This window comes from Chaetodon auriga, chromosome 5 (assembly GCF_051107435.1).
Source record: "Chaetodon auriga isolate fChaAug3 chromosome 5, fChaAug3.hap1, whole genome shotgun sequence".
Taxonomy (NCBI): domain Eukaryota; kingdom Metazoa; phylum Chordata; class Actinopteri; order Chaetodontiformes; family Chaetodontidae; genus Chaetodon; species Chaetodon auriga.
The window spans coordinates 7,266,100-7,286,444 of NC_135078.1; the positions used below are offsets into that span (position 1 = coordinate 7,266,100).

The 20,345-nt window shown below is 43.1% G+C and overlaps 3 protein-coding genes across 8 annotated transcripts in view; 1 reads left to right on the top strand and 2 right to left on the bottom strand.

The window, feature by feature from the left end:
• zdhhc8b (zDHHC palmitoyltransferase 8b) overlaps window positions 1-1,648 on the bottom strand; it is a 60,884-nt gene extending 59,236 nt beyond the window's left edge. The window contains exon 1 of the mRNA XM_076730519.1: window positions 1,365-1,648. Coding sequence (XP_076586634.1) covers window positions 1,365-1,468 — 104 coding nt within the window. The 5' untranslated portion in view covers window positions 1,469-1,648. The remainder of the gene's footprint in view (window positions 1-1,364) is intronic.
• An 876-nt stretch (window positions 1,649-2,524) lies between these two features.
• Window positions 2,525-6,773, top strand: pgam5 (PGAM family member 5, serine/threonine protein phosphatase, mitochondrial). Of its 4 annotated transcripts, none has more exons than XM_076731762.1 (6): window positions 2,525-3,028; window positions 3,543-3,715; window positions 3,847-3,972; window positions 4,237-4,325; window positions 5,713-5,846; window positions 6,246-6,773. In XM_076731762.1, the coding sequence occupies exons 1-6, from the start codon at window positions 2,799-2,801 to the stop codon at window positions 6,394-6,396; spliced, it is 903 nt and encodes a 300-aa protein (XP_076587877.1). In that variant the 5' UTR covers window positions 2,525-2,798; the 3' UTR covers window positions 6,397-6,773. The 4 variants fall into 4 exon arrangements, with proteins under 4 accessions (XP_076587877.1, XP_076587878.1, XP_076587875.1 ...); XM_076731763.1 differs by having other exon boundaries at window positions 5,716-5,846; XM_076731760.1 differs by having other exon boundaries at window positions 3,847-3,971; window positions 4,230-4,325.
• A 71-nt stretch (window positions 6,774-6,844) lies between these two features.
• Window positions 6,845-20,301, bottom strand: ankle2 (ankyrin repeat and LEM domain containing 2). Of its 3 annotated transcripts, none has more exons than XM_076731753.1 (13): window positions 20,215-20,301; window positions 17,552-18,061; window positions 15,801-15,995; window positions 15,144-15,328; window positions 14,366-14,554; window positions 14,133-14,255; window positions 13,656-13,719; window positions 12,788-12,963; window positions 12,581-12,687; window positions 11,070-11,260; window positions 9,953-10,796; window positions 9,554-9,685; window positions 6,845-9,029 (listed from the first exon to the last, which is right to left on the bottom strand). In XM_076731753.1, the coding sequence occupies exons 2-13, from the start codon at window positions 18,048-18,050 to the stop codon at window positions 8,834-8,836; spliced, it is 2,901 nt and encodes a 966-aa protein (XP_076587868.1). In that variant the 5' UTR covers window positions 18,051-18,061; window positions 20,215-20,301; the 3' UTR covers window positions 6,845-8,833. The 3 variants fall into 3 exon arrangements, with proteins under 3 accessions (XP_076587868.1, XP_076587869.1, XP_076587870.1); XM_076731754.1 differs by lacking the exon at window positions 20,215-20,301 and adding an exon at window positions 18,922-19,062; XM_076731755.1 differs by lacking the exon at window positions 20,215-20,301 and adding an exon at window positions 18,922-19,062 and having other exon boundaries at window positions 12,581-12,683; window positions 12,784-12,963.
• Window positions 20,302-20,345: the final 44 nt, after the last annotated feature.

Below are 20,345 nucleotides of genomic sequence, written 5' to 3' on the forward strand. Positions count from 1 at the left end.
ACCCACAAACACCATATGCTTCCTTCAGTCTCAGCCATTGACTGAGACAGTAAACCACTCAGGCTGTAGCTAAAGCATTCTCTGTCTCATCCTCCATTTGTCCAGGTGGGACCAATCTTGTTCATACAAGTCAAGAACACATACAGTGTTCCACTTACACATTCAATACAATCAATCCTGTGCCAGCAAGCAAGAATTGATTTAACGGTAGAAGCAACCTTAGACCCACAGCAGCTATTAATGGCTATGGATTCATATTAAGTAAAAATCTATGTTAAAAATGGCATGTTATGCACATAAAGTAACATTATCTACACATCCGACGTGTTTCCATTAACCACAGTGACACAAGCTCACTGAATGTGACTCACATTCAGCAATATCACGCTTTGGCAGACAAAGTGATTCTATCCCCACTGTCCTCAGTCCAGGTCAGAGGCTCCCATAACGATTTTCAGACCCTCTTGGGGTTCCTCGCAGGTGTGAGATGGAGTGTGCCGTTGATTTCACTGATAATCCATTCACCCGGGGGTTAACACTGGAGGAGAATGCCCGTGAGAATGATGCTTCAGACCAGAGACATCGCTCTCTCTCTGTTATCTCCCTTCCTACAGCATCCCTCATTCATCAGATGGAGCGGCCTGGGACGAAAGGCGCCCTACGTGGGGGTCCTCAGCATGATTGTGATGCAGGCTGATAGGCTGCCTGACAACGTAATTATCCTGATTGTAGCTGGTGTGCATGAACCACTGTCACCTGCTTGTCAGAACATAGAAATTCCCTTAAACTGAAATAAAATCTGTTTTTGAGAGCGCAAGGACCTGTTAGATTGGTCAGAGGTGGCCCCAAAAGTGGAAGCACTGTAGATGCAATGAACCCAAGCTGGGACTCCTGCAGGACTCCACTTCAAGGTTGTGTGACACTGTAACCATCCCAGCTGAGTGTGCATGAATCAAACACACTGCTGGGCCAGTGCAACCATTTTAATTGTATCAACTGCTGCCTGCGGCATTTCTTCAGTGGAAAGTGACAATCTGCGGCCTGAACTGTGGTCTCCTGCACGATCATAGCTTGGTAAACTTGCACGGTTTACTGGAAGTTTGCCTCGTAGGTATAATGGCTGCATGGTCTGTCTGAGGCTGCACAGGAAGGCAGCATGTAAGGCTGCTCTTTGCAGAGCCGCTGCGAGATTCCCCGTTGGGATAGACACACTCCCATAAACCACTTAATCTACCTAAGTGACTGAATCCACCCGTGCAAACTTGGAGCTGTAAATCCACTCCTGTCTGTGTAATCTGGGGGAAACGCGGTGGATGAAAACCCCGGCGTGCAACGAACGAGAACAAGAAGCGATGCAAACTTACGTGAAAACGAAAAATAAAGTGGTCGATCCCACAAGGAGTGTGGCAGCAGTGGACACTGGGATGTATTTGGTGGGTTTAAATCTCTTTCCGGCGCTGTTGGGCATTCTGTAATTTCCACATTCCTCAATTATTTATTCCGATTGGAGACGCATGTAGAAAAAGGATCCAGTGTGCAGTATATATAGGCCTTTCTATAGCTATGAAAGGTACCAGCAGTCCGCCTTTGCTATCGTTTAAGCTGCATGGATCCTAGGATAGAGAGGCAGGGATACACGGCACTCTGTGAAAGCCTGGAAATCCCACCCTACTACCCAGCCCACTGGTGAGGTCACTGAACCGCTTGAAAAGGTGGAGCCTGTGTGCAAACCCTGCGAGAGTCTTTGTAAGAAAATGAACGGACCTGTAATGATCATTGCTCTGCATTTTCCTCGGAAGCCGCGCTGCACTCATTTCTTACCAAAGAAATTCCAAATATAAAAATCTACTTTTCTCGCAAAATCGCGGCGACACTTAAAATCTGCCTGCATGTGAAATAGATTTCACATCATAAATCTCTCGAAGTTTAAGAGGACTAACTGCAGCTGTTCTATTGTGGAAGCTGCACTGCAGGTAGCTCTGGTTCGAATTTGCAGTGCAACACCAAACTTCATTCAGAATTTTGCAGTTTAAAGTGGCTTTGCTTGCCTACAGGCTTTCACCCACGGATCAAACAGGCATAATTGTTTTTACAAAGAGTCAAGCCCCCGCTCTTACATTCGGTATCGTCACTGTTTACCGACACACATCTATGTTAATGATAATTAAGTTGCTAAAATGACTACCCGTTCCAACCACAGTCTTCCAACAGCACTAAAACAAACATGGTAAGAATGGACGGTTTAAAGAAGCAAGGTCAGCGGGAAGCTCTTGTAAGGGTTGAAATATTACTGAAACTATATGTTCATTTGCGCGGCATGAAATTGTCAGAAGTTTGTACATTTGGCCCCTCAAAAATGTTGGATGATGGAGTTTACGGTCTGTAACAGACGGTGGAACATAGTCAGGATCACTACACTGTGGTTACAACGGTGGATTTAGGGATTAGAGCGCCCTCAAGTGGTACATGTCTGCATTTATGCGAAATGCGAAAGCCATCTGTTTTGTCTCTGGCGGGCTACCGTAATGTTTGTGGGAAGAAGCACAGATTAGCTTGCCGTGTCTTGTGCGGACTGTATTTTTAGTTTGCAGCTAAGAGCCGCCGCCCGGTAGTTGTTTGTATCACCACAGGTTGTTTCGTTTTCTCTACTGGAGCTAGAATTACAAGTCAAACGGCATTTAGCTGTATGGCGAGAGCCATTCATTTGTGAGGAGGATAGCGTTACACCTTGTGAACGCTAAATCAGTTAAGCTCAGCTAATTAGCTAGCAATAGTTTGCTTCTTCGGCGGCTCTCAGGATGTCGTACAGGAAAACTTTAAAACTTATTTGTGGGTTCGCGGGAGGCTCTGCCGTCCTGGTGTTAGCGGGTGTCGCTGCTGACTCTCGCGGATACTTCGGTGAGCCGCGTGGAAGTGCGACCAGTCGGTGGCCAGGGTTCACCGTCCTTCAAGCTGCGCAGCCGGCATGGACACCTGCCAGTCACACACCAACCCCGACTGGACACTCCTGGGACTCCAACTGGGATAAGTCCGTGTCTCTACACGCGCTGTCTCTTGACTGTTGCATTGTTTGAACGTTAGCTAGCACAGTTATCTACCATCATTTCCTCCTTCCCCTTTTGTATGAATTGAACGCCACGCAAAGTCGCTATCAAGTAGACATGGATTTAATAATAGGCCATCCACCACGGTGAAATTATATTGATTTTCGTGAAAGTGCACATTTGACTTAATTTTAATATCCTGATAAATTTAATTGTATACCGAATCTAAGGGTGGACCATAAAGAGTTGTGAGATGTAGTTAATGATCCTTATTCTTCGAGCGACTGTTGTTGGCAGGCCAGTCAGCTATAAATATAATTTTGCAATCTGAGTTTGGCGCAGGGATTCTTCAAAACGAGACGCATGGAAGTTCTTCAAAGAATCATACTGACCATAATCTTAAAACGTTGCGTTAACCCAATTTTCCATCCCTCAAGTTAACCACGCGAGACAAAGCCACTTCTAATCTCAAGATCGCCTCGTCTTAACTCTTTTCAGGAGGGACCCATCTGCACTCTCCAATGGGAAGAAGAAGGAAGCTGTAACTGAAGACCCCAGCTCTGAGCAGGACAACGGCAAACCAAAAGCCACACGCAACATCCTCCTCATCAGACACTCCCAGTACAACCTTAGTGGAAACAGTGACAAGGAGAGGATCCTCACTCCTTTAGGTCCATATTTCCCCATTATGTCTCCTGGAAAGTTGATCAGACAGCAGTCTGGAAAGTAATTTCAGTCACAAGTACACACTGATGCTTAGGACAACCATGTGATATGATGACCGTTGTGTCTACACTTCCAGGTCGTGAGCAGGCCGAGTTGACAGGCAAGCGGTTGGCAGCGCTGGGACTCAAGTATGATGTTCTGATCCACTCCAGCATGGCCAGGGCTACAGAGACTGCACATATCATCAGCAAACACCTCCCAGGTAGTGGATAGATGCCACAAAAAAAAAGCCAAACAAAAAAATGGCAAAAGATTCATTAGATAATTACCATATTGCTGTCAGTGATACATTTTCAGTCGTCGATTGTTGAGATCCATATGCTGTTTATCTTGTTTGTATCCTGGTACTGTTTTCTGTTTAGCCGCCTAGATTCTGCAAAGCACCAATTAAAGCTGGTGCAGAGATGCTGAACAATACAAATGCATATTAACATTTTTCCCCACACCAAATGTCATACGGGTCCAGGAGTGGAGCTCTTGAGCTGCGATCTGCTGAGAGAGGGTGCACCCATCGAGCCGGTCCCACCTGTCACTCACTGGAAGCCTGACGCTGTGGTGAGAGAAGCTACACCCGCTCCGCCTCTGGAGCGGCTGTAGGCCCCATTTTCTGTATTTTGCGTATCCTTGTTCAGGTCACTTTCTGCTGCTCACATGTTTGTGCAGGTGTCCTGTCAAGTGCTTGTTTAGGCTTACAGCTGCAGAAATCAGCCAATACATCAGTGCACTGCCACAGGAATGGCTGAGAGGAGGAGTAAATTTCCAAAATGCCAACGTTTAAAGGAGTCTGGCAGCTCAGGATCATTCTTATTATCACAGTTTAATCACTTAAAAGTTACCCCAGTGATATCTAGCCATGCAGGTTGGTTTCCGTCACACCTGTTGGAAAAAGTATTCAGCAGCTTCAGTGTGTGTGCCTTTCCAGAATCACTGTCCTGGTTACTGTGGATAATCATGGATCCAGCTACCTTCAACAGAAAGCTGCTGACGGTGACGTCTGTGGATCCAGAGCAGTGGTCGACTGATACGGGTTTTTCAATGGCCAGTGCCGACATTTAGAGAGCAGGTGCCTGATACGCAATGCCAGTATCACATTGTTGCTTTTGCATCTGATAAAATACAATTTAATAGTAGTAAAAAGCGAGACACAGTTGCTGAACTTGAATGAACATTTATTTAACACTAATTTTATTGTCTGCACTGTCTCTGTGTGCTGAAGTAGATCTGCTCTCTTTCAGCAGTTCACTTATTTTGGATAAAACATTTAGCAACAACATAAATGTCCACCGGTAGTCAACTCACTAAACTACTTAAAAAAAAAAAAAAAATCATGAATGAAAACTCGAGTTTTACTGCACTTAACAACAGCATTTATCAGCAGGTAGCAGCATCCCTTTGTTTCTGAGAGAGTGAAATTTCATTTACTTATATAAATTAAAGAATATCAGAATGCCAGATGTCGAACCGATTAATCGCTCAACTGATTAATCGGTCCTCCACTTATCCAGGGTAACCAGGACACTGTTTCTACAAAGATACATGGCTGTGGAGTTTGTATCTTGGAAAACTTTTACCTAAAAGAAGAAGAACTCAGTAACTCGCTGCCTTCATTGCATGAAAACAGGCTTATTGAAGGAACCGTCCCTGGAAACATCTTATTCAGCAATGCCTTCCCCCAAAACATAATTGCTTCATCAGTGTGAATGCAACCACTAATATTTCCCTCAGAGAGCAGTGCAGCAGCAGTTTTCTGCTCTGTGATTCACTGCTGATTTCAGTAGAAATGATGTTTTCCGTACAGTTGGCCTCATTTTGGAATGAAACTCTTCAAACATTCCCCGCAGTGCACAGCAGCATCATGTATTGACTCTGTACTGACTGAGGGGTTCAAACAGAGCCCTCTCATGTGACAAAGGTGGCTTTCAACCTCTCTACCGTCCTCCAGCAGTACCACGAAGACGGAGCGCGCATTGAGGCAGCCTTCCGCCGCTACATCCACCGGGCTGACCCCAAGCAGAAGGAGGACAGCTACGAGATCATCGTGTGTCATGCCAATGTCATCCGTTATTTTGTCTGCAGGTTTGTGTCGCCGGCAGGCTCGGTGCTCACGGCCCGGCCGAGGCCAGAGTGTGGCCTTCTTGCTTTGCTGACCATTGTGTTTTAAACGATGCGGCAATTGCTTTTCATAAGGTTTTTTTTTTTTTTTTTTTAGCGAATATGTGCTTCGTTTGTGTCATTGCGCTCTGAAAGGAATCCTTAAAATAAAATTCCCCTTTAATATAAATACTGTGCCTCTGGTTAAAAGGGACATTTTAGTTCATCTGGTCAGATATGACGTGGATTGAATATCCTCCAAATGACAAATCACCGGACAGTATCACACACAAATCAAATGATTTGTTTAATAAGTGCCCTGTAACGATACAGTAGCTCCCAGATTCAGATGCTCATTCTCAGCTGTTCGTATCTTTCTCTCAGGGCTCTGCAGTTTCCCCCAGAGGGCTGGTTACGTATGGGCTTGAACAACGGCAGCATCACGTGGCTCACCATCCGCCCGAGCGGCAGGGTGGCTCTCAGAACTCTTGGAGACGCAGGATTCATGCCCCCGGACAAACTAACACGGACCTGATGGCCCCGCACGCCGCTGGTTTTTGGGACTCACTCGGTTGGTCGCAGGGTCAAAGCTCAGTTTTCTCCTTAAGTGTCTTGAGAATTACTGTTATTATTTTGTAATTGAACTACTGTCGTCACGAGAGACTCTGTGGTTGTGATTACTTCCGTGCCATAGAATGCCAGCAGAGGTGATTCAGAGCTGCACAGCAACTCCTCCTGAATGTAACAGGATTTTTACACAAGTGACTGACTTTTAAACCAAACTGTTGTATTTATAGAGCCATTGTAAATGCAAACCTCGCTCTCAGCTTCATGTTTGTCGTCACAGTGTGCTGAAGTGAGGATTATGTGTTGTATGGTGCAGCAGTAGTGAATAAAATGATGAATGCTTCAGTTTCTGTCGCTTTTCTTCCCTGAAATAAATTGAAATCTCTCCCCCCAAAAAAAGCACAGACATACTGGCAGTAAAGTAGGAGTGGTGTTTTATTGATTAGTTGAAAGTAAATGAGGTCTAGACATACAGAAAGAGAATTCACCATGAAAGTTTTTTTTTTTTTTTTTTAATAAAGCACAGAATGCTAAAAGCACAAGAAGCATGTTTTAAGTTTTTTAGGTGCATTTTTGCAAAGTTCCACATTCATGAACATTCAGAGACCAGAAATAGATCTGCTGTCACCTGAGAGCACAAGGATGACAATACAATCTTCTCAGTGAAGTGGGTTGTGCTCTCGGATAAAGGTTTAGTTCACAAAAAAAAAAAAAAAAAAAAAACGTACATTCACAACACTTGCTTCTCTCAACCTAAGTAGAGTGGCAATCTGAATATTCAAAATGATCGGCTTCTTTTGTCCTAGACGTCGCTGAGAAGCCCTCAAACAGTGGTGAATTTTACCCAAAGTTACAAATAATTTGGATACAGCCGCTTCTTGCACACATGCCACCATGATTTGGAGACCTGCAAGAGCCTGCTGTGTTTACTGTAAACCAATCTGAACCACCGCAGAGATTCATTGACAACGTCGGGTATTAAAGCTCTATTAAGCACAAGTTTTGAAATTACACTGAAACTACTTGTAATGGGAACTCTATGCCGCTCGCAGCTAATTAGTTGAGTTCTCTGTAAGCGTAAGGCAGCTTTTTGTTAACAAGATGGCCATAAGCTAATAATTATATCAGGGTTCGGTTACTGTTGGGTTAGTTTTGGACTCTTTCTGTCCCCTAGTGGTTAAAAATCGCTTAATACAGCTTTAAGGTGGTCTCACTGGGCCATTTCAAGGTTTAGCCCAGACAAGACAAATTCACACCTGCCAACATTTAGGTTTCAAAATACGGAAGGTTTTTATAAGCGGGTAGTCTTGAGATTTCTTTCAGGTGGATTTAATGTGTGTAGATTGTATTTCATACACTATCTGGCAACTTGGGTGATGTCGACACATACAAAACGTATGGATCCATGTAGGATGTTATCAAAGTTTGAGAGCCGAGGGAGAACGACCAGAGAAAACCAGGAGAACGGAAGTGTTGGGAGGTATGGACAAATCTGGAACTGTGTTTGGTCATTCATTCTAACACTGTGGGAGGTGACTGTGAATGAATGATAATTCTGAGAAGAAAAAAAAAAAAAAAGAAGTTGCACAGTCTAAGGCCGCCGGTCGTGGCAGACAGCAAAAGTCAAGACATGTCCAGGAACCACTGAGAAAAGATGGAAAATGTATGCATTTATTGAAGACTAGAAATAAAAACAAGGAAGATGTTTGTCAGCCAGTGAGGTCGCCATATCCAGATATTTCACGTATGAGCTAGAGAGAGAGTCCAAACTGACAGAGAACCGGTCCATCACTTCAGAAAATTAAGGCAATTCCTGAACTGAGGAAAACATAGGAAATGGCAGTCGGTTTTAACACCATTAATAAAAACATTGAAATTTTGTGCTACTGACCAACATACAAAAAATAACTTTTAAAATATTGACATTTTACTTTTTTTCTTTTTTAAGAACATCTTCAATGAGAGAATCCCGTTGAGGATTTCACACGAAGGTTTTTAGTGATGAACTAACTTTGGGGAGTGCGGCTTGTACTCACGATATTCAAAAAAGTTGACTCAGGCTATGATACAGGTGCTTCACACTTGCCACAAATCACATTACCATCAATTCAACATGGTCCACACCCATACAGTACATAAATTATCAAGGTTTCTTTTTTTCCTTTTTAAAGTCTTGAGTGTACATCACAACCCAACGTGATGAGGCTTCCTGTATTACATAGGAGTAGTACCATACATCTTTAATACAAATCTTCCAGACATTTGTGCATATTTCTGTTAGGTATGTGGTGTCTGAGCTCTGGTGTAGCCACCTTGGTGCAGCTGGGCTTGCATTGGGAAGGGTGGGGGTGGGGACGGGGCATTGGAGAGGGTATGGCCATAAGTGGTGGGAGAGGAGCGGGCAGTTAGATTGGTGGCTCGTTCAAGTGCTTGAGGCGGATGCGCTGGATGTAGCTAGCATTGGCAGGGCTGAAGTCCGGCGAGGCGGCGTGCCGGGCCGGACTGAAGCGACCAGTGGGCGACATCAGGCTGCTGACCGGGGAGCCGGGAGTCTGATGCTGCATCCTGAGTCGTGGTTTAACCACCGCAGGGCTGGGCCAGCTAGATGACACACATCAACACCAGTCAGTTGCGTTTAGAGTATTGTTATTTTGCTTCTGATACTGAAAGGTAAAATTAGAACAGATTTTACTGTCCCATAGCACAGACTGACCACAGCCGAGCTGCAACTCCAACAATTACTGCACCTGGTTTTGTGCCATCATCAGCACCTGCTGCTAAGACCCATGACTGAAAAGTGCACTTTGTCATATTTTGTCACCATTTTAGCATTGGATACACGATTTTTTTTTTTAACCTAAAGAACCTCTTCCTTCCCGAAACTACCTCTTGAAATGTCTGAAGAGTGCAAAGCCTTTCAAAATTTTCTTTTCATATTTATTCTCCAAACAGCTTTAGCCTGGCTGAAGCACTGGAGCCTGAACACTGTTCAAAACTTTGGAGTTTTTTTTAGAATGTGAATATCTGAGAGGCATCAAAGGTATGAATGAAGCATACAGACTGCACACTGATGATGATATGATAGAGAATAATGTATGTATGAAATGTCATTCGAGCCTACTAACCTCTGCATGTCTGACGCAGAGTACGACTTCATTGTGCTCTTCCACTTCTGAATGCTGGGATACTTCTGGGGGTCGAGTTCTATGCGTTCTATTGCTGAGAAGACCTCTCTGTCCAACTTGGTTGGTGAATCCCTGTAAAACACACAGGATTAATCTACTGTATTGTTACCGTTGTGACTCATAAGTTTGGGGATGAACAAACCTTTGGCAGCTGGCTGCCTGTCACATTTCTCTAACAGCAGTGAAATCAGAGCTGGCGTTGCAGACAGTATACTTTCATGACTAAAAAATATTATTTACTTATTATTGCTAATTTCTAATTAGCCTATCAAGTCTAAAGATTGTGGTAATCATCTTGTCAAACATTATGACCTCAGCAGAGACACCAGTGTGACTCACCCGTCAATGAAAAGTCCTCTTCTGATGTGCGGTGGGGTCCTGGGTAGGAACTCATTGGAGTTATCTAAGGACTTATAGGAGGACCCAGAGGACCCTGAGCTGCTCAGGTCCCTTCCGCCATGGTCCCATGACTTGGACCTAGCACAGATGTTGCGACCCCCTGAAACTGACCCCCTAGTCCTGCCCAGCACCTCCAGATTCTCCTCTGCTTCAAAGTACTCCTCTGAGCTCCCGCTGCTGCGCCTCTCCTCTGTCCCTCCTCCCTCTGTTCTCCAGCCTGCCCCCTCCACATTCTCGCCGTCCTGACTGCTGTGACCAAGAGACAGGCGGTTCACCCCAGAGCTCAGGTCTGTGGCTGAGGGGGAACTGTAGGAGTCCCGGGCCTCCCTGTGCCGGCTCCCGCCACTGCTTCTTCTCTCCCTGCAGCTGGTGGGGCTGTCCAGCGGCTCTTGCAGCGACATGCGCTCAAACTCCACCATGAGGTTGGAGATGGGCGAGAGCGGGCAGGAGGAGGACGGGGAGGTGCGAGCGGTCACCTTGTCTCCATTGTGAGTCCTATCTCTGGAGGAGGAGCACACCCCATTTTTGCAGACGATGCCGGGCGACAGGAGGCCGTCGTTGCAGCAGCACAGCAGGTCCTGCTCGGCCGCCGTCTCGATCAGGTCGGCCCCGCGGTGATGCAGCGCGATGGGCAGGATGTGGAATTCACGCCCCCCCACTGCTCCCTTCAGGCCGTCCTTGGTGAGCTTGTTCTGCCGATTCTTCATCTCCTCAAGGCTGATGTCATCTCCCTCGTCCAGGAAGGCACCAACAGAGATGGAGTTGCAGAACTTTTTGGGCTTGCCTGCAATCAGAGATGAGGAATGACCAAAACAGACTCAAGGCATTATTACAGTGTAATTCTTTATGGAAGGAGATTATGTAGCACTGCAAGAACCTGTGTCTGCTTCATATCTGAGCAGAGGCTTTATCTGAGAACATTACACTGATCACATTACGATGTCAATTAACAGGCTTGATCACACTGAATCAAGGAGGATGATCTGGAATGTAGGCAGCCCATTTTTTATTTCAGCAACTTCTACTTTCTTGCAGCTTCCTGAGCAGGTGAGGGTACCTGGAGAGGGGGTTTTGAACCTGTTGCTGGTCTCATTCTCCCCAGCCTCTTCATGAGCCAGTAGGCTGAAATCCCTCTTGCTCAGGTAATCTTCCAGCTTGCGCAGCCCCTCAGTTGATGACAGATCCACAAAACTGTCCAGAAAGTCCCAGTACTCAGACCACGGGTGGCCCATCCCATGAGCCAGGTCTCTGTAGATAAAGGATGAATAAAAGTTTAAATGATTACAAATTTAATTCAGCCATATTTCTGTACTTACTAGTTAAAAAACTGGTGTTGTCATAGCTGCAGGAGAATGAATGAACCATTCACTGACTGGGATCAATTGGCTGTTTGGTATCTTCCCCAAGGATACTTCAACATGTAGACTGCAGGGGGCAGTTTCTTTTTTTCCTATTTCTTCTTTGACGCTTTTAACAATGTTATGAGTTGCTGCTTAATTTGCATACCTGATACACCAACCTGCATGTATTTTAGTGAGAAAACATAATTTTTAAATGATTTGCCTCTCATCCCCACGGTGGTCTCCTGATAAAATAGTGTCAGTAAACCAGTGGAGGCTTGTAGACAGCTGAGACGACAAAATCCAAAATTTGTCAAGTTCGAATGCTAATATAATTGATCTTTATCGATTATCTTGATGCTGAAATGAAAAGGAGACTGTTGATTTATGATGCCTTTTATCTTTTATTCACTGTATGCATATTTTTTAACATTTTGTCGCCACCGCAGAAACACTAGATTACTGCTGTGTGATAAGCTTGTCTAACATTCATTAACTGTTGTTAATTATTGGTTTGATTAATGATTTACAGTCTATTAATTTGTGTTTGTATTGATCACTGACGATGGCAAATCAGACTAACTGGACTCATTAAATGGTTGCCCTTTGTGTGTTTTGAAATGACTTTTCTGAACATAATGTGCTTGTTGGTGTTATTAATGACTCCTGATGAAACTTGAAAGCTAAGCATTCTCACTGCCCTTTTTGGGCTTCCTATATATAAATAACATGAACATTTATTCACCCAGAGAAAGCTCAGATTTCTCTGTATAGTATCTCGTCTTTCCGTCAGCTGCTGTGTGTCAGCAGTGTATCTAGTGACGAAAGGAGACTAGCGCTCTCGCCCTGAGAAGTTTCTCATCAGTGTGTTTAATGTTTAACATGTAAAAAAGCACGTGCTGCTCATCTATACAAACAGGTGTTTCTATTATTTTGTCCACCCCATTTACATCAGTGAGAGTAGCTTTAAATGTGTATGAGAAAATGAGAGATTTAACAAAGGATGAACCAGGTTTGTAGCCAGGGTGAGCAGTACATGGCCTGACGTGTCTATAATCCCCAAAGACATGTTCACATGCAAAAACTATTTCCTCCACTTTATCATTGTCATGCATCGCAGTCGAAAGCCATAAAACCAGGACTATCCCCCTCCGACAGTGTCACAATATCTTTGAGAATACATGTAGACAGTCATAGAGACAGTTTAAGCACATTGTTTTGCCCGTACCTGCCCACTCTCTCTGCTCCACGGTCAGGATCCGACTTAAGAATATGGTGGAAAAGCTCTGCCCGGTCTCTGGGCGGTGTCTTCCAGGACCGCCGAAAATCATCTGCCTACAGGAGAAGATGATATGTTCTGGTAACTAATTGCTTTTAATGATGCTATGCAATGATGCAGGGTAAGTACAGACAGGTAATCAGGTCAAGAACTTGCTTTAGAAGGACTCAGCGGGCCGGCAAAGGCTGTGACAGTCATCACCGGATCCATCGGGCTTCTTGTGTGCCGCTGGATCAGCGAGAGGCTTTCTGAGGACTCAGGTGACCACAGCTCACCAATGATGGGCTGAGAGGTGTTGTCGGTTGCCCTCAGCAAAGGGACATAGCAGCGGTCTGTGAGACAACAGGCAATTTAAAGTTTAGATAACATGTTTGATGGCCATGACTTTTATTCACAGCACTTCACAGAACAGTGACCGCGTACACTTTCAATGAGGGTGGCACCAGTGACAATCTAACCTTCAGCTGGTAGTGTACTTCAACACAATCAAATTTGGTGTGTTGTCAAATATGTTGCAAATGGTGCTGTCAGTCAGTGCACAGGACAGAAAGTAAAGATATACAATATACAAAACTTCATGCTAAATGTTGTTAGCTTCAAATTTTCCCATTCTAAACAGTCTTTGTGGCCATTTGAGTAGATTTCTGAGTTTAAGAGGTGCACAGAGACTCTCAGCAAAGTCTTTTATTACAAACAAACATTTAACTGCCAGTGTAGCAGACAGCCTTCTGAGATGTATGCACCAAACTGAAAATCTACCCACATATGCTGCTTGGCGGGTGTTCATTTCACACCCATTAGCCCATGAAAATGAAATGACTTTTCTTATTCATCACATTTCAGGAAGTCTTTTGCAATGTGTTTATCATGTGAGTTTCTTCTATCAGCTGACATGGCCAACAATAGCAAACAGGACAGATACATAAGGCTATGTGAAAGTACACTAAATGAGGTGTGTGAAGGAAACAGACAAAAATAGGAACAAAAATCTGTACTGTTAAGAAGCGTGTGTGTGTGTCCTTACCCTCCAAATATTCAATTATCTTCTGTTTCACTTCCTGGGTTTTATTTCTTCTGCTACAAATAAGCTGTGGAAAGGAAAAAAATAGAATAATTGGGGCTAGATGTACAGCTGACAACATACAACAGTTGCTGGATTAGCTGGGGAAAGAATTTGCTCATGGTCATCTATGTTTAGCCTTCAATATGCACCGAGTGATTGTTGCCAAAAGATTTAAAAAGGAAGCTAAAAGGTCACAGCTTCAAAACCTAAGTAAGTATAACTGCACTTCCCTCAGCAACTACTGGCAGTAGGTCAGTGTTAGCAGTACTGTGCAAGGCTGAGTAGCTGCCAGACACCTCTCATATGTACATGCACACATCCATGAATACTTTCTGTGTAGCAACCCCCAACAACAACAACCCAGACTATGCAGAAGCTTTTCTTACTCAGTGTGCATGTTACTAAATGAAATTAAGTGTTAAAAATAAAACTCCTTACATCACAAGGCTTCTGGCCATCCTTGTTCTTGCAGTTCTTATCGATGTAAGGATGTGAGCACAGGACATTGACCACGTCTGGGCACCCAAACTTACAGGCAAAGTGGAGGGGTGTTTCAAAGCCCTGGGATATACACACAAACAGAGCAATATGCAATGTGAACACAGCCCATTAACTGCTTCTTAAAAGAATCCAATGTAATGTGCTTTAGCTGATATGGTAAAAGAACTTACAGCCTTATCTGGAGTGTTGAGGTAAAGATCTACAATGTAGCGGATACGTTTCTGCAGCATAGCTTCCTGGTCGTCTGGGTACATGAGGCGCATGAACTCTGGGTTTTCCAAGGTGTCCAGCAGCAGCTGGGCGATTCCTGCCTGGTTCTCCTTGGCTGCCACATGCATTACGTTGTACCGGCAGCCCTCCTAACCAGACAAAACAGAGGAATAACTGTATGGATCAGGACATAATCCTCTTTAATCTCCTGTCAACAGGAAAGGATGCTTAATTTTGTCTAAAAGCAGCATCTGACCTTAACTTCACCTGCTGAAGTTAGGGATTTATCACCCAACATTTGTTTCATTTTTAAGAACCAAGGCCTAAGAAGAAATAGTTGGCATTCATAACATAGTAGCATGAAAAGTGCATCTTTAAAATACAGAAGTATGAAACTTCATGAATTTAAGACCACAAAAAAGAAATTAATCACAACTATATTTTCAAACTGAAATGCAACAACACATAAGCTCACACATAAACGTCATGTTAGCAACTGAAAAGGGGATCAGCTGTAAGGTCGGCGCTGGTGTGGAAAAGATGTTTATGTGTCTATGCATCTCTATTAATAGCAAAGAGTTTCCACAGACTTTAAAAACCACAACAGAACTCTTGCAACACGGTTAAACAATGCTGCCTGGTGTTATTTATCCTCTGTTTAGGACACTGGTCCACAGTGTTGCAAAAAACAGACAATCTGAGACTGAGTACACCAAGAAATGTACTTTATGTCCTCACCTGGACAATAGTGGGATTATCCCCTGAGCCAATGAGATAGCGTGGGTTGTTCAACACCAGTTCGCTGAAGGCAACCTCATCGCCCTTCTCCACAGCTTTCCTCAGTTTGGCTGTAAGGTCCTGGGTGCGTGGGCTCTTGAAACTGTTGGCCCGCTCCCGGTTGATGGTATCAACCTCCATGTTGTCTGGCGTGGAGAGAGAGAAGAGAGTGAGGGACGTGCACAGGCTGTCAAAAACTCCAAATATTGCTCAAGGCTGCTGTGCCCTCTGCATTGGTTTTATTTTTGTTTGTGTTCCATGATATCTCAGACACTACTGACCTTACAAAACTCAGAGAAATGATGCAACTCACCATTGACATTTCCAAAAATAACGACGTTAACCACTTGAAGGCAGCAAAAAGATGCAAAAAAGAAGAAACAAATCTCTGCAAATGATGCAGATTTAATAATACAGAGAGCAGTAAACTGACAAGAAACAGTTCCCTTCAGTTTTTACCCTGCAGCTCTCTGTTGTGCACCGACTGCTGGCCTTCTAACAAGACCCAAAGATCAGTGTGTCACACCTTGATCAAAACCAAGATCGGACAAATATATAACAGAGGGTATTTGTAAGGACCCTTTTTATAGAGACATCTCAGCCATCGTATCTGCTTACCTTTACTAGTGACCAGGCCCGGTTTGACAGGAGACACACAGGGTGTAGATTTGCTGGGAGAGGGGAAATAGTCACAGATCCCCTTAGCAAACTTTTCAGCATCCTCACGATTGGGAAAGGCTTTGAAGCGGGCTCCCTTCATCATCTTTACAGCTTGAAGGGCATCTTTCTTATCTGTGTACACATGTGCTCGCTCTGTTGACCAAAAAAAGAAAAGAAAAGAACACTCATCAGCACTTTTTTCCATTTTCAATTTTTCTATATGATGAGTCCCCAATTTTTCTTGCTTCGTTTACCATTTCTTAATGTGGCTTTTTAACTGGTCGAAAAAATGTTTTGTTTTTTTTTGGTTGCATCCTTTTCTTGTGTCCAGTCAGCCTGTAAAGTCATTGCTACTGCTTTTGCAGCTGCAATAAAAGCGTTCTCAGACAGATTAACATTACCAGCATTGATTCGTGTGGTAGCTCAGGATTAATGTGCATCAATACTCTATTCCAGAAGTCAGGCAGTCCTACTGCTCTACTACTTACCACCGAAGAAACAACAACAAACGCTTTCATCCACTTAACAAATGTGGATGTCAGACTACATCAGCGTCCAGTTTCTATATTTGTTTAGTACTTACTCTCCTAAACAAACACAGAAACTAGGCAACACAGTAGATATCATGAATAAACAAACAGCAACATGAGGACCATTTATAGTGGACTTCAGTGTCAAGTCAGTAGACAGAAGTTAAACCAATGTCTTTCTTCCAAGGCTCAGACAAAAACAATGAGGAATTTAGACATTTGGACAAAACTTTTTTTTAAAATTACTGATTAACTTAAATTTAATTGAAATATTAATCATGTATGTTTCCATTGAGTAGTTACACCAGATGGAATCAACAAAGCATTTTTGCCTTCGTTTGATAGCAGACAGTTGAGAAAAGGGGAGGGAGAAAAGAGGAACGGTAAGCAACACAGGTCTGGACGTTCTGATTACATTATATTGTATGTGTCTTAACATTAGGCCACCAGGACAGGACACCCCAGAAAAGCATTAGTCATTATATCTAAACACATGAAAATAAGAAAAAACAAAGCAAAACAAAACAAAAAACACTAAAAACCAAGACAAAACAAAACAAAAAAACAATCAATGAAACAATATCCTCTTCTGCTGAAGAATTATTACATGCAGTAAAAACTATTTAAATCAACCCATTTGCCATGTGAACAACCCTGAATTTCATATGATACCGACTGTGGGAGAACAATTACAGCTCACCACAACATTGATGTTGCACAACACTAACGTACGTGTCACTTTGAATGAGTTGCTGTTACAACTGCAGAAGTGTTTGGATTAAAAAGCATTTATTTATGATTTACAAAAAAGATCTCATGCACCTACCCCACTGAATCATTTATAAGAGATAAACTGAACAGTGGTAATCTCGACGTTCTTTCCATTTGAAAACGGTTTTTATATTGGCAATTACTAGACTAGATTTTTCTCTTTATATATTGTGTACTTCCCTCTCATTGAATGTATTACAATTATTTGAAATGATGATGGATTTATAACTATTTATGTGGTCTAGTCACATTTCAAAGAGTATTTCCTTCTACTCGGTTAAAATTTTTCCTGCAATTGCAAAATTCAAAACCACCTTCAAGCAATTCTGCACTGAGATCCATGTGAAAATGATGTAACACTGAAGTCTGAATGACACCACACAAAGTAACAAAATGAGCCTCTCTTACCATTTCTAGACAAAACATCATCCCACAGTGGACACACTCCATAATAAAAGGTTGGAGACACTTGTGCTGGTTTTGAGGGGGTTTCTGTTTTGTATTGAGAGTTACTGCCTTCAACAGAGCTCTCTGAAGTTGTCTTTACTGAGATTTCCTCTTCCTCAGGAGGGTTGAGACCCATACCATAGCCAAAGTCCAACTCTTCACCGTCAGTCTCAGTGGGTTTGCTGCTTGTTGCAGCAGTGGCGGGTGCAACTACTGAGGTGGCACATGACACAGGTTTGGCATGATCGACAACGGAGGCTGCACTGCTCGAAATGCCTGCTGAAGAGCTGCTATCTGTCTGGGCACTGCTCTCTGGCCCGGCCAGGACTCGGGCTAACTTCCTCTCAAAGGTGGCTCGGGTGGTAGCTGTGATAGGGCCACACTTGACGTTTGCTCGAGCAAACTCCTCTCGCAGTTCATCAGCACTTAGCCCCCTCAGCCTGCTCAGAACCGCCTCCATGCTTCAGCTCCCTACAACACAACACAACACACAAAGCAATTCAGCAATTATGAGCAGCAGTTGTTAAAAAATTAAACCACCACATGGGGAAATGTGACACTTAGAATTAACCTATTTGTAATGTTCCAGATATTTCTATAACTTAATATCAAGAATTATAATATATAATTGTGTTGTCTCAATACTTCAACACAGTTAGTCAGGTTTCTTCCATAATGACTTATTCACTACCTGTGAATGCCAATTGAAAATGCCAGTTCCACGTAGACTATAATAAATATCATTTAGACAAACTACTACTTACTACAGACGGGTTTTACCAACAAGTACACCCCTGCCCTTCAGTGCCAATGAAGTCCAGGTATGCTGCATAAATCTATTACTCAGCTCGTGTTTGTTCAACGGCGAAGGTTTTTACAAATATAAGTAACTGTCAGGCAATACAGCAGGGCCTACTGAAGTTCCATACACCGATATCATTAACGCAACATAATATATCTCATTAGAACCAACCACACTAATGTGGGACTAGCATCTGCTAGCTAGCTTGCTAGCCAACAAGTCAGCTTTAGCAACCGGGGAGTGTGCCTGACAAAGCTAGCATGAGGGAAACTGCACAGATGAAAATCTAAACTGACACAGTAAAGCACGCAGTTTGAGCTGGAAGATTTGCGATTATAAAGACAACGAGAACTGGATAAATTATCATTATTAGTCGCCTCATTCGCATGCTGTCACGCCCAAGTATGTCATTCGAGGTGGGTTTTCGGACTGTAACGTAACAAATTTGATACGTTTTCGTGGTGATGATGCCGATAAAAATCAAAGTGTAAGTGATGACATCTAGTAACAAATGTGCACCTATACTTACCAAGAAACATTTTAATTTAATACACGCGGAGCTAGGGGAAATCGTTGTTAGTTTTGCACAGATAAACTGTTAGATAGACACAAAGCTGGTGACGGTCTGGAATAGTCTCATTGTTTACAACATTTTCTGCGCATGCTCAGTACCAAGGGAGGGCGCACGCTGCATTCTCGACCTGTGGGAAAACTTACATACACAGACGACTTGAAGGTGACAGGGGCCGAACAGAAAGTGAAATATCACATTTCTCTCCCGTGGATTAAGAGGCGGTAAACTAGGTAATTTGCAAGATACGTTACGCCCACACGTGACATTATACAGACGAACGTCACCGCTAAGCTCCCTCTATATGACGACGATCTTTGTATCATAGTTTTTTATTTTCGATAGCAACAGCATTCTTACAAAACAATCTTGAAAATGAGTTACTGCTCCTTGTGGCCAACAAATTATGTAGCTGCTTTATTTTTTTCCTTAAGTTATAATATCAATATCAAATTACTTTTAACATTTGCTGTTAAAAGCAATATCACAAAGCAGTTCATCAAACGAGTCTTACTCTATTACATCGGGAAGTTATGCCTTGCCATGACGATGAATTTTATTTCCACAAAACTGGTCTGTGAATAAAGAAAAAAATAATAATAATAATAATAAAAAATAGCGGCTTAAAACTGTATTTGAGTCCGTCTCTTTTATTAACGCACTTTCCCCAAGTTTTGAATGTAGCATCACGCTCTCCTATAACAGACGTGACTAATCCAAGGAAACGATAACCTAACAAACTCATGTCTTTGTTTTTCTGATTAACAACTCATTGACCGATTTCAGATAAACGAAAATGACGAATTGGTGGAAATATCATGCTAGTCTAAATACAATATTAAAGAATATTCACGTTGGTGCAATCCTGTGCATGCAGGCCAACTTGATCAGGGGTGTACGAGGCAAACTAGCAGCAAGTAGACATGACGATTTACACGATATTCAGACCACAACTGAGCGAAACACGAGTTGTCTGTATGGATCATTTTCCGCTAAAGGTATAAGCAAAGAAAATGACACAACGTCAACTACACGAGACATTCTTTGATGCGGTGTTTGATAAGCATACTGTCATTAGCCGCTTAGCACGGCAAGAAGCTAATCACTCATGCCGCCGGTTAGCAATAGCATACGTTAATACGTACGGTAAGAAGTTTGGAATCTTAACGTACACATTACCGTAAAAATACACCACAGTTAACTGGAGTACACTGTTAGTTTAAAATATAATTTTAATAATGCCATGCCCACCTCCTCCTCCTCCTCTCTCTCCCCGGCTACTGTTGCTAGGTGTCTTCTCACCGCGACGGTTTCAAAATGCAGAGTGCGAGGACCCCCTTCTGTCTGACATAGTGCCTGAACAAAATACCGACTTCAACGTC

Bases quoted from the DNA above. Each gene is read 5' to 3' on its own strand.
- ankle2 (XM_076731753.1), bottom strand. From the start codon at position 18,050: ATGGAGGCGGTTCTGAGCAGGCTGAGGGGGCTAAGTGCTGATGAACTG. The intron at 13,720-14,132 runs GTAAGGAGTTTT...TCCTTTCCACAG, and splicing joins ATGGCCAGAAGCCTTGTGAT to CTTATTTGTAGCAGAAGAAA. The intron at 10,797-11,069 runs GTACCCTCACCT...CTCTGATTGCAG, and splicing joins GTTCAAAACCCCCTCTCCAG to GCAAGCCCAAAAAGTTCTGC.
- pgam5 (XM_076731760.1), top strand. From the start codon at position 2,799: ATGTCGTACAGGAAAACTTTAAAACTTATTTGTGGGTTCGCGGGAGGC. The intron at 3,029-3,542 runs GTCCGTGTCTCT...AACTCTTTTCAG, and splicing joins TGGGACTCCAACTGGGATAA to GAGGGACCCATCTGCACTCT. The intron at 3,972-4,229 runs GGTAGTGGATAG...AAATGTCATACG, and splicing joins TCATCAGCAAACACCTCCCA to GGTCCAGGAGTGGAGCTCTT.